Source organism: Mixophyes fleayi, chromosome 6 (genome assembly GCF_038048845.1).
Source record: "Mixophyes fleayi isolate aMixFle1 chromosome 6, aMixFle1.hap1, whole genome shotgun sequence".
Lineage (NCBI taxonomy): Eukaryota > Metazoa > Chordata > Amphibia > Anura > Limnodynastidae > Mixophyes > Mixophyes fleayi.
In genome coordinates, this window is record NC_134407.1 from 162,896,908 (window position 1) to 162,910,714 (window position 13,807).

Sequence of the window (13,807 nt, forward strand, 5' to 3'; positions counted from 1 at the left end):
TTGGAAATGTATTGAGGAATATTATCAGCAAATGTAAAGTTTTTTTATACGAAAGTGTGACTCATAGTGGAGTTTGGGACAATAGTGAGGTTGCTTTTGTGTGATTAGTATAGGTGGGAGTAGGGTAAGCTCTAATAAAAAGTAAGTATTCAGAGCGTTTGAAGACTGAGAGAGAGTCTGATTGGATGTCGAAGGGAATTCCATAAGTGGGTAGCAGCACATGGAATGAAAATTGATTAACAGACACAAGGCACATGTCTGAGGTAGATCTAAAGGGGTGAGAGGGAAAGAGTATTATGAGATGAGATTTGAGATGTATGAAAGGTAAAGGCGAGTAGTTTAAACTGGACCCAGAAGGACATGGGAAGCCAATGTAGGAATTTGCAAAGAATTGGAGCAGCTAGAGAGCAAAATCAGTCTTGCTAATTTCGCATTTGAAATAGGTATATATGGGTGAGGGGAACGCTAGTTATTAGGAGGTTGTTGTAGTCATAGCAGGAGTTGATGATGATAACCTCTGTTTTGTACATGTGGAGCTTTATGTATCGTTGGGATATAGAGCATAGAGGTGGTACTAGAAGCTAAGTTACCTAATTAGTTACCCAACATAAGAGGTGTTGGTGAGAATCGCAGAGGGCCAAGAACAGAGCCCTAAAGGACCCCAACAGATAGAGTGGAGGTGAGAATTTGCCAGAGGTAGAAACACTAAAGGAGCAGTTTGATAAGTAGGAAGTGAACTAGACAGAACTGTGTCACAATGGCCTATAGACTGAAGGATGTGCAGGAGAAGAGGGTGATCAACAGTGTCAAAAGCAGCATTGCGGTCGAGGAAAATGAGTATGGACAAGTGACCCTTAGACTTTTTTGTAAGTAGATCACTAATTTTTAGGACTAGTTAGATGAACATGTGTTTAAAGGAGGATTAAAATGTGCCAGTGGAGAGAGACCGGTAGAAGAGGTGAGCTAGAGGCAGGCATGCAGTATTGGAGAGGAGAAGTTGTGAGGGAATTAGGGTCAAGGGGGCAGCTTGTAGGGTGAGATGATAAGAGTGGAGAGACTTCATCGTCAGTTACTGGAGAGAATGAACTGAGGGTGGATTAGAGAATGTAGGAGAAGTTGGGCAGGGTGTGTGGAATTTGGCATGAGGAGATGGTGTCAATTTTGTCTTTTAAAGAAGTTTTGTTGCAGCAGAGACAGTAGGGGTATCAATGGGAAATTTAAATCACCTAGTGTAAGAGTGGACAGGACAAAGGATAGGAAACAAGTGAGTCGGGCAGCAAAAATGTAAAGGAATTGGGTAACTGGACCTGGCGATAATTGATAACAACATGAAGGTGGAGAGGAGAGAATAGACGGACATTGTAGACTTTAAGGAAGACTGGGGGTATGACGCAGAAAGTGCAGTATGAAGAATGTCTACTCCAACACCATGTCTGTTTCTGGGTCAGAGGAGGTAAGCCAGGTTTCTGTAATGGCAAGAAGGTTGATGGATTTTAAAATGATTATATTATGGATAGATGCTTTCAAAAGTGCACAGTAAAAGGGGAGGGAGGGTAGTGGAGATATATAGATAAGGTTAAAGGGATTGGAAGTATGAAGTTGATGGAAAGTTTTGGTGAGGAACGTGAGCAGGGTTGGGGATTGCACAGGGCCCAGAGTTGAGTGAGATGTCACTAGCAGCTATTATAAGAAGGAGCAGGGCGAGGAAGAGGACATGCAAGGATGGTGGGTGTGAGGTTTCTGCTTGTGTATGCCGGTGAATGTGGTGGGTGCAGGAAACAATGTAGGCTTCATTAAAACTAGAGTAGATATGTCTGGTTTAGTGTTAATTTCAATAGAGAGAGCAATGGAGGTGTAATGTTCTCTTGTAAATGTTTGTATTAGTTTGTGAATCCATGTGAGTTCTTTTAATTTATGGGCTAACATGATAATTATAGCGGAATTAATCTATGTAAGTGTAATTTGAGCTTCAAGGAGCTCTTTGGGTTGGAGAGTGCTTGGAGTAGTTTGGTTTTCCCAAGCAATTTGTCCAAAATATTAGGATCTGAGGAGGTAGCTATATAGAGATTGGAGTATTAGATTTGTAATATGGGTATAATTATCTTTTATTTACTGTGGAAAGCCCCTGAAACATAATTTTCGATTACTATTTATTTTCTCTGTTTTGCTACTTCGTTCATGTGGCCAAATGTGTGCCAGTTTTGTCTAATTTGGTGTTGTCTAATTTAGTTTGAGTTTGCGATAGGAAGAAGTTTTCCAAAAGCTGACATAAATATAAGATGGAGAACGGTGCTCTTGGTTGTGTTAAACTGGGAGACTTCCTTTGGCTCAGTCTGTTGGAGCTTCATTGTTCCATCATACGTAGAGGCAACTGGGGGTCCGGACAGGATGTGAAGCAGTAGAAGGAGGAGGGAATGGAGAATGATAGAGGTGGCAGCCGGTAAATTTTAGGGACAGCTGAGAAATTATTTGGGGGGGGTCGATTTGTGCAGCAATTGTTTCTCCAAGCAAATCAATGACTGTGCAGAAGGGAAAAGAGGGGAGGGGGTAAAGAAAAAGGGAGGGGATCACTTGTGCAATTATATGGAAGACTGTGGGATCCATAGGTACTAGAGCATGATTATTTGCTGGGTGTGAAAGGGGTGTAACAACCAAGTTGGGATGAGGGCAGAAAATGTGAACCATTTACTCATTGTTCAGTGCATGAAAATTCTCTATCAAGAACAGTAAGCAGAGTACGCAGGGTCTGGGCTAATCTTCATATTTTTTACATTAAAGACGATCTATGATTGAGGTTGTTTACTGGTAACCTTTCTGTATTAGAAACCCTAATATCAGTGTATTGAAACTCCTCAATGGCCATGATGACTTTTGTGGTGTATTAAGATGGGAAACAAGCAGTCATATGGGGCTACCAGCATTGTGTAGAAGGGTTTGAGCAATTTCAAACATGGACCAAGCAGGTGAGTTTATTGGGAATCTGTGTTCAATATAGAGTCTGAATTAGCCTGGGGGTGTTTGGTGATCTTTCCAGGAAAGGTTAGGCCACATACAGGCCGGGTTAACCAAAATTGTCATGCTGCTCTAGAGAGAAGCAGCGGTCAATTAATCCCTATATTAAGGCAGAACTTCCATTAACATTTATATGGCTATGATAGGGAATTCTCCAAATCGTGCAGAAATCTGCTATTGTTGCAATGATCCTGAACTGATTTGTGATATATATGTGAGATTCAATAGTGATCTGTATTTTTACCTAAAGCAAAGCTCAAATAAGAATACTAGCTAACATTGCCATGTTAGTAAGTGTACTTAAAGAGGTTGGGGGGTGACAGGGGTAGCATTATGAAAACTAGTGGACAGGTAGTTGTGTAAACATATAACAACCAATCAGCTGTATTGATGTTGGCACAGTTGCACAGTTCAGGCCATTGGCCCACAGCACATGCTGCCAGCAAGGCCATTTATTTTGTAACAAATGAGAGACAGATACAGGGAAACCTGGGACAGAAATACTGCAACTTCTCCGGTTCCCCTGCATCTGTCACGCATTGTACCAGGGCTCACACACTCACTATGGCCCTGCAGAAATGTTATATGTATGTTATTTTTCTTAATTTTAATATGTTTTTGTATTGGTATTTTTCACCAGGGGAATCTGTAATTAACTATGCAGATTATTACCAGGGAGTCTGGAACTGCAAGAGTGACAACGTTGATGAGCTGTCATTCCAGCGCGGAGACATCATCCGTATTCTAAGCAAGGTGAAATGGTCTGGAGAATGGATAAGGGAGGGAGTCTAGTTGGGTTATGGGATAAGTGTGTTCAGTACAATAAATTGTTAATTTACATTTGCATGGTTGAAAACATTTTGGGTTTCACAGATTTGACAATCCACACAATCTCTCTACATGCTTTAAGAAACAATGGCACTAGTGTGCGTGGGAAATGTGTACACTGATTCCCCTTGCGGCTGGATCATTTATAAATAACTTACATTTCCTATACCAAAATGTATTTTGGTATAGGAAATGTATTTATTTGTGAGACTGTGCCAGGGGAGGAAATTGGATTTTCGTAACTTTTCGAAAGAAAAAATCATGCTAATTAATTCTTGAAGTCACCAACATGTCCTTTTAGCCTGAAATAGCCTGAAAGCACAGCAGGGAGTCGTTACCTGTTATCCTGCCTTGTTAAAGTGAAAGGAAACAATGTGATTTATAACATATTAGTGTAAATTTTGTTAAGTAAAAATTACTTTTAAAATCCAAGTTTAAAAAACATCCCACATACTGATGTTAATCTTTGAGTTAAATATTTCAGACTTTTGGGCACCTAGTCGTTAACGGGGACTGGTTTACCCCCTGCCAGGCTGTGTCCAAAAATGTATAAAAACGAGCACAGTTTGACCATGTAGTATTATACTAGCTGTACTTTCTGGATATCACTAGTACCTCAAACTAGTGTAACTTCCTGAGATAATAAACATCACTGCTTAAGGAACCCGCTTTGACACCTACTTACCTGCTGTAATTCTGGTGACCTACAGATTAGACACAATCTAATCCGGCTGTTCTGAGGTTGGGACCCAGCGTCTAGTACCAACATCCTGCCTGCTACTCTACAGCTCTAGCCTGTGTGATAGGCCAGGGGGAACCATCCACAGCAACCCTGATATGAAGGCAAGAGGTCAGGGGTATCAGCCAGGTGCACCAGCAAGGGGGTACACTAGCAACGAGAGTTACAAAGAAGGGCGCGGTTATAGGTGCCGCTAAGGAGCCTAGTGGTGGCAGCAGCAAAAGTCCCTCCTACTGTGGTTAGAGGGCGCATTTGGGATAAAGAAAGGCGACAGTGGCAAGGCAAGCCAGTCGGTGCCCAGCAACACAACAGACAGGGTGGCATAAGAGGTCTATCCTGTAACCCCCCCCCCCCCTAAAAAAAAAAAAATAAGCAACATGGCTGTAGGGGGGCTACGTAAGGCAAATGTGCTCAATATTTATTTTGCCTAGAAACACTGAACTGGAAACAAAGAGTAGGAAAAGCTTGTTCCAGTATGCCCTGCAATTGAAACACTAATAGTAGTAATTATAAATAATAGAGAAGATTAGTGTTCAGAAATGTTGTAATTTTGGCATAGATATCTACAAGTGACCAGATAAGGCAACTTGTCTGGCCCCAACATAAGATTATCTTCATGCATTAAGTTTATCATTGTTGTTCATTATTGGCATGCCAAAAAATCCATTCAGGACATGATCACTGTCAGCTACGGTCTGCTACACTTACAGGGTCTAATTTGTTCCCAAGTAATCTGATCTCTAAATGTCACAAGCTTCAAACGGACTTACCCATGTGAGTGGCTGAATTGGACAGTTATCCTGTCACTAGCCAGGCCAATTAATAGGTTCTCTACATTAGATGTAGACGTGATCAATGATCTACACTTGCTTTCTCCAACCTCTAACTGTGGAGAAGCCGATAAAGGTGCAGTAGGAGGAATGATGGAAGGAGGTGGAGAAAATAATTAGTAAATGTTAGCCCACTGTTTAACCTGCTAGCCTAATATTCGACTTGCAACTATATGACCTCCATCTCACCAACTACTTAATATCCTTGACTGAGCTACCCTCCCCAGCTGCCGATGTTGCTGCATCTATTAAAATGTGTGTGAACTAAACCCTGGGCATTTTAATTGTACAACAACATTAGCAGCACTTATTTTCTGGGCACCAGAACAGCCTTCCCTCTTGACCTGGAGCCCCTAAATATTTGTCCCGTCGCTACCTGACAAACCCTTGGATCTGGGTGCTTTGTCAGCTGCACACACTTCCCCCTACCAAGTTAACTTATCTTTAATATGAATATCTTACAGAGCATGGTGTCAGCTGACACTACCATGTTTCTGTTTCTGTTGGTAGAGGTCTTTGCCTATAGCAGACACCTTTCACATAGAGCTTGTTATGCTCACAGGTACTTGGATGCCCCCAAGTCTTAACTTTTGTGCAGTAGAATCTTATGTACAGATACCATAGCGCAGGAGTTAGGAGGATTAACCGGAATATCGGAGGCAGATCCAGGAACAGTCCAAGGGTCGTGGGTCCATAGCAAACAGAATAATCAAGGACAGGCCAAAGATAAGGGCAGGTAACAAGCTAGGAGAATCCAATAGACAGGCAGAGGTCAGGGGCAATTGGCAAAGAAGCAGGGTCCAAAACAAGCCAAAGGTCGCAACAGAGATCAGTCAGAATTCGGGCGGAGTATCCACAGGAAACCTGGAGCTGGTCAGCAAGTGGTAGGCACAGACGCTATAACTAGCAGGAAGGCTAACCCCTCTCTGCATTAAATAGAGAGGGAACCCAATCTGGAGTTCAGGGCATCAGGCCTATTAACTAGCCACAGAGGCTGTATAATTATTGTGGTCTGTACACGCGCCTGGTTGTCAAACTGGCCAGGACGCGACGGTGATTAGCAGATTATCCTGGCTGTCCTAGTGACAGCTGGGAAGAATGGGGCGGAAGTACCGTCCTGGCTGTCAGAGCAACAGCCGGCTTGCGACCCCTAAAGTAAACAGACAAGCCACTGTGGTGGTGGTGGTTCGTATCAGTTTCTTTGCAGCAAACCTGTGCCCACAGACTTTCTTGACTCCTCCATTAGATTGCTGACCTGAAATGCCTTTCTGAAGGCCATAATAAAATCATTTTTAAAAAGTGTAAACAGTTTAAAATAGTTCTAATCTTTCCTCCATCACTGGCTTTCGGGGATTTGGTTTTCGGATTTCTGTCCTGGGCCACTCTCATTATGCTGTGGACTACCAAGAGCCTTTATTGCATCCATCTCACCATACAGCCTAGAAAAAAATTAAATGTGTTAACACTGGCCCTGGATGCCCACATGTCACTGAGCTTGCCCAGAAATGTTAACAATATATGTAGTCCTTACAGACTGAAAATGCATCCATTGTTCCCAGGCAGCACTATAAGCTCTAAATGTCCTTGGCACTACAAATTCGCTTACACCAGCTCATCTACCTGCCAAAGATGGGAGGGACGTGTTAGATCTACCCGCTGGAGGTTTGGTTTAGCTGCTCTAAAACCTCCCACAGCTATCAGGCTATTCTCTTCTCCTGGCATGTGTTTAATCCTGAATGTAATGTTATTGCACAAGACCACTAACCACCTCGGCAATCGAATCTGGTGGGTATGATGCTAACTTATTATTAATGGCTTGCACCATAACTCCGTGTGCTTGTTGGCCAGCTTGTGTCTGAAAATCTCAACTGGCAACCTATCTGAAACCGCTCCAGCACTGATAAATTCTCTGCTGTCAATCAGTAAGATGAAACTCTCCCAAACAAGTAGGTCCTCCCTAACTTCTTCCATGTCGTTCTTAATGCCGAGGTAAGTTATTACAGACGTGGGGCAATGTTGATGTCAAAGTCACAAAATAGTGGCCACACTGGTCTGAATACCTCCTTATAGGAGCAGCTGAAAAACTAGTCCCCAAGGGAAACTTCGGCACAACTTGTGGAGAAAGGAACCTTTTCAAGCCTTGCAGCAGACATGGCCCTGAAGACCTGGTTGGGAGATATCGTGAGTCCCCTAGTTTCGGTGAATAGATGAATCCCCCTCTATTTAAAAACGGCAAAGGAAACTTTGGCCTACCTCAGACGACCCACCAAGCCTTGCAATGGAGGTGGACCTGGGGATGCCAAGGACATTTAGCTTTGGCAAAGGAGGGACTGAAGACCCTTGTCCCTCTGAGGCCTTTTGGCTCTTGGGGGATGGGGAGGAACAGGGCCCTTTTCTTTTCGGGAAGGGTCCAGAGTCCCAAACCTCCAGCACTGTTTTTTTGCACAACACTGGGAGATTAGAAGCACCGCAACTCAAGCTTTAATTAAAAAAATTAAAAATAAAAATCTGTTTTTACCAAGGTTCGGGGATGTCATGTAGCTTAGACAAAATGGGGCCTGAAGACCCTTATACCCCTAAGAAGCCTTATGGCTCCGGGGGATGGAGAGGAACAGGGTCATGTTCCTTTTGGAACATGGTGAATGTGCCTGCCCCCTATGTACTGTGGGATTCACAAGAACTGGGTGGATTGTGAGCATGCAGGTCTGACTTTTAATTAAAAAAAAAACAAAAAAAAAACCTATCTGGACTTCATGCCTAGGAAGGGCCAATTCATTTATATCTGCCATTGAAATAATTTACAGGAAAGGCCTTTTTATTGAGTACTGAAATGAGAAATCATGGACAGGAAACAGATCTTTCCTGCACCTTCAAGTTCAAAGCTTAGCAGTTTCACATATGAGATAAGCAAACCAACTCGTAGGACTGAGATGCATAAAAACTCTATAGTCTGCTATGATAACAACGCAGGTATGTATTACATCAGTTAGTTAATTTACATGCAGTAGATTGGATTATGGGGACAAGACTTTATGTGAAGTAATGTGGGAATCTAAGTTACAAAGCTCCAGCATACTGCATTGAATATAAGTTCTCTACCACCACAGCTTTATTTATGAATATTCTTGTAGCCGTACAGTGGCAGTACAAAATGTTACATTCCATATAGGCAGTATAAAAGTCATGTATGCAATATGCTCTGGATTAAAATGGTGACACTTTCATTTTTAAAAGTATATCTATGACCGTACAATTGAAATTTGAGGTCCTTGGTAACAGGAGATAAACTAACCCACAAGAGGTCACTTCAGCACCATATTTTTTTACTTCATCATACTAAACCCAGTGCTCTGTTTGTAACGTAAATGCATGTGTCACACACATGTCCATTCCTCAAAATAACACTAATGTTCATTCACAAAGAGCAATGTGTGCTCAAGTTCTGTAACTTTCACAGCAGCAAATGTATGTGGTTCCAAAGTTTGGTAGAAATCCTTTTGTTTCAAATGAAGACATGTCACTTATACTTTTCAATTACTGTTGTTTTTAAGAAAAGCCTGCCAAAGAGAAATGAGGCTGGCAAATATAGATTGATTGCCAAGGTGGAGAAGGTCGCATAATAGTTACACTATTTTGATTAAAATGTGTACATGTACTCTACACAGGGAAATTGTATTTCTTAATATAAGTGCCATTTGCTATAATGATCAGTCAAGGAATACTGGAATATCATCCAAAGGAAAATTAATCTATTTTTTTAATATTCTCATCCTTTTCTTTGTGTAGCAGCAAGATATACAGCAGTGTTATACAATTAATAGAATTTTATGATGTAAATCTGTCCCTGCCCCAGCTATGCACACACAAAAGCAAATTTAGTCCAATTTAAATGAAGTAATAAAGTGTGTATTTGGAACCCCAAGAAACTTTAGAAATCACTGAATACATTTAGGGGTATACTTGTGTAGCTTAAAGACAATATGGATCCCAGGATGAACAATTAGAATGTGTTCCCTTCCTTCCCTTGATATTTTCTAATACATTGCCGTTTTTGTCTTGTGAAATAAAGTGCAAATCATTTCAATGTAAATTAAGCAGGAGTTATTACAGAATTTCGAAAGAGAAAACAGTCTGCACTTGCACTAAGGTAACCATTTAGAGTTGGGAGTAAATCCAGCTAGAAGGTGCAATTTAGCCCTTCTGCAATACAGGGTTGCTCTACAGGGGTTCAGATTTAGAGCTGACTGCATTGCATGTCCTGGCTCAACCCTATAACAGGATTTCTTTACTACATGCAAAAGAAGGCAATATTTCTCCTGCATGCAAAAAAAAAAAAAAAAAAAAAATTGCACTTGCACCCCTTGCATGTTAGCATTGTTTGTCCAGGTGTAAATCTGCAATCTTTAGCTTGATTTTCTACATCTAAATGAGGCCCTAGGTGCACAAACATACACATTTTGTGCATTCAGAACAGGAATATAGACTTCTACACAGGGCTGCCAAGAGGAATTCAGGGCCCTGGTACAACAACTTCATAGAGCCCCCCTTATAGTTGAGCATGTAAAAAACTTTGCACTGCCGCTGTGGGTTTGATCATACAATTGGGGGCACTAGGTCACTAGATCACCCTTCTACAGAAAAAAAAACCTGCATTGTTGTGTACACCATTGGCACAAGGGTGCAGTGCCTGCTCGCTCGAGCATGACATATGTCCAGCACTCCTGACTTTCAGGACATCTAGCACTATAGTGTAGTATATAAAGAATGTAGTGTGTACATAAAGAGTTCACGGTCTTGGCTTGCCCCTTACATTAGGCAGAGCAGTCACCAAAAATTGGGATTGTCCCACTAGAATCACAACATTTCATAGACTGTCCTGCTCTCTCCTACCTGTTCTTGTCACTGTCACCACCTGTGGCTGCCAGTTTCTTTAGTTGCAGCTTGTCTGGATCCTGGAATGTTGGGGGCCCAATTTGAAAAAAAAAAATGGGTACATTTAGAAAATTCCAACCAGCCCTGGCATTAAATCAATAGCACCTATTAAGCCTTCCTCCAGCACCAACATTAAAATAATTGTATTCCCATTTAATAAATGAACCTATTTCTCTCCTTCCAAACAGCCCTAGCAATAAATTAATAGTATTTACATTTCATAAATATACCTATTTCCCACAACCATCACTGCCATTAAATAATTCATAGTCACATTTAATAGAGACCTCATTCTCCCCAAACTCACCCCCACATACAATAGCCCCCAAACCACCCCATCTTAAAATAATAGTCCCCACAACCAAAATTGCATTTCTTAATTAGCCACCACCTACCTCACACTACATTGCCACAAGCCCCCTGTGCCATCACACACACATTACCACAAGCCCCCTTTGCCATCACTCACATTACTGTGCCCCTTCATCATCACTATGCTGTGCCCCCGTATGATTACACTGCGCCCTCCATGCTGCTTTTCCCCCCTTCACCTGGCCCCCCTTCATCTCACTGTACCATGCTGCTCCCCCCTTCATCTCACTGTGCCATCCTGCCCCCCTTCATCACTGTGCCATCCTGCTCCCCCCTTCATCACCGTGCCATGCTGCTCCCCCCTTCATCACTGTGCCATGCTGCTCCCCCCTTCATCACTGTGCCATGCTGCTCCCCCCTTCATCACTGTGCCATGCTGCTCCCCCCTTCATCACTGTGCCATGCTGCTCCCCCCTTCATCACTGTGCCATGCTGCTCCCCCCTTCATCACTGTGCCATGCTGCTCCCCCCTCTCCTTTATCACTGTGCCATGCTGCTCCCCCCTCTCCTTTATCACTGTGCCATGCTGCTCCCCCCTCTCCTTTATCACTGTGCCATGCTGCTCCCCCCTCTCCTTTATCACTGTACCATACTGCTCCCCCCTCTCCTTTATCACTGTGCCATGCTGCTCCCCCCCCCCATCTCCTTCATCAGTGTGCCATCCTGCCCCCCCCCCCCATCTCCTTCATCCCTTGGTGCCTTTGTTTTCCTCGCTTTGCCTCTGTTCCTTAACTTACCTTTGTATCGGCTTCTTTGATCACCTCTGTTTTCTGGGTCCTCTCTGCGCCACTCCTCACTGAATATCGGGCTTGACATGACGACGTAACGCCCTACATTCAGTGTAAATGGAGCAGAGAGGATGGAAGAGGGTTGCCAGCGCCGCGATCATGTGAGTATTTTTTGTTTTTGTTTTTAGTATCCTGCTCCCCCCCCCACCAATGAAGGGGGCGGAGCCACCCCCCAACACCTATTTGTCAGGAGACTCTCCTCACTATCCCCCACGCCTATTGGCCACCACATTGTTAACCCCTGTGTCCTCTAAGGTTTTGACACGGCTGTGTCAATGTCCCCTCAATATATATGTATGTGCCTCAAACAATATTACTGCAATAATACTGCTCAAATTGATGTTTTTTAACCACATTTATAGTGTATAGACAATTTTGGCAGTATCATTGCAACAATATACTGTAACAGCTTGTGTTATTGATCACCGAGCTGTATGATAATTGGTTTCACTATCCCCAGGCCTAAGCAGAATTTGTTCTTTTTGCTCATGTTTTACTATATTGTCCAAATAAAATAAATGTTGTTTTTTTTTTTTTTAAATATTCTGACAACATAAAGACTATTTTATTAGGATTACTGCTGTTACAGATGCAGACAGCCAAGTGATATTTGGACTGGCCATCTGAGGTAAAAAAAAATGGAGAGATCTCTGGCAGTTCAGTGCAATGTATTACTTAATGCTCCCACAGATGACCGTTCTTAAAGCCTGGTAATCACTATTTAATACTGGCAGTACAAGAATAGAGAATGTAGGCTAACGCTTCTATACACACTTTCTGAGTGTCCGTTTCAAACGTGTCTTGCAGTGTTCACAAGCTTTAATGCTTGGTACAATATAATGGAGCTGAATGGAAACTCTCATTCAGTATATAGTATATCCTTACCAGTAGTACATTAGCTTCTGATCTATAGGCCACTAATGACTGCTTACCCTATGAAAACAACCCTGCATTGCTGCACACAATAGTGGCAGGTGGGTGAGGCACCCGATCAGTATGGTAAGCGGGGCATTACTTCCCAACAGTCCCAGCACTTGGGACAAAAGTCCTGGCTGTCGGGGTTGCAGGACCATCTCCCAGAATTGGAATTGTGTCGCTTACATGGAGATGGATAAAAGGCAGGCTTTATGCTACAAGTACACTTTGAGAACACCTCAAAATCTATGTTAAAAGTGAGAATAATGTTACAATATACTCTAGATCTGTTTAATTTAACGGCACATGAGTTTCAGACGATTGACTGATGACAAGCTGTAAAACCCAGCTATGCTACACTAAACCTGTCTGGCTGACTAATTTTGCTGTGTAATACCTGTTTGTCCTAGTTCTTCAGGTCTGACTGTAGGGTGACACCAACTGATATACCTAGAATGACATTATAACAACTCCAGTTGTTGCTATTGTTTTAAATGTGTGACCTGTTGCATATTTGCTTATGAAAGTCACTTTGTTTGTATTTATTTTTATATTAGTAAAGTATAATAGAACGGTCTTGCATAAAAACTGGTGCATGTGGTTAGAGAAGTAAATCTCAGAGATAATTCTAAATCTCTGTAAATACATGTTTACAGCATTACAGTTATGTGGTGCAGCTAGGGGCCATGGCGCTTGGAGACGGGAACTGCTCAGCCCCCTACTCCTTCTCTGTTGGTACAAAAGCACACATGGTGCTGCAGAGTGTTGGCGTGTGTTCAGTGATGGTGTGTGTATATATGTGTGTATATATATAATATATATGTAATATATACACCAATCCGCCACTGTGACACGGTTAAAAAATCACCCACCATTGTTACTCATTACCCCCACTTTATTACCCCCCACTACTGTTATTTATTACCCCTCTTGATTATTTCCCTTCCTTATCCCCGCCACCATTTTCCATATCCTCCACCCTCCCATCATCACCCACCACCAATGTTATTCTTCACTCCCTTACTACGGTTATTCATTACTCCCCTTAATTATATATCCCTTTATCATACCCCACCACTTCTCTTACCTTACACACTAGAAGCTGTGTGGTCTCTGTCTGCACCTGACAGTCACATGATGATGCAGCTCCCACGCATTGGTATTGTGGTGCTAGTATCTCTGTGATGTGACTGTCAGATGCAGTCAGGGACTCCTCTACCCTCCGCATCATCTGTGTAAGGTAAGAAAAGTGGAGGGGACAGTAGAACAGCGTGCCCCCATGCTGACCGCTTATCACTTGTTACACACACACTCAGAACACCAATGAGGAGGAAGGAGGCCTGTCACACTCACAGCTGAGCAGGAAATCTTGACGTTCGGTCATACTGTGC

The 13,807-nt window shown here is 42.6% G+C and overlaps 1 protein-coding gene across 1 annotated transcript in view; it reads left to right on the forward strand.

Annotated features, from left to right (window-relative positions):
* The window catches only part of SKAP1 (src kinase associated phosphoprotein 1), a 260,926-nt gene that overhangs the window by 213,054 nt on the left and 34,065 nt on the right, over positions 1-13,807 (forward strand). The window contains exon 11 of the mRNA XM_075176982.1: positions 3,653-3,765. Coding sequence (XP_075033083.1) covers positions 3,653-3,765 — 113 coding nt within the window. The remainder of the gene's footprint in view (positions 1-3,652; positions 3,766-13,807) is intronic.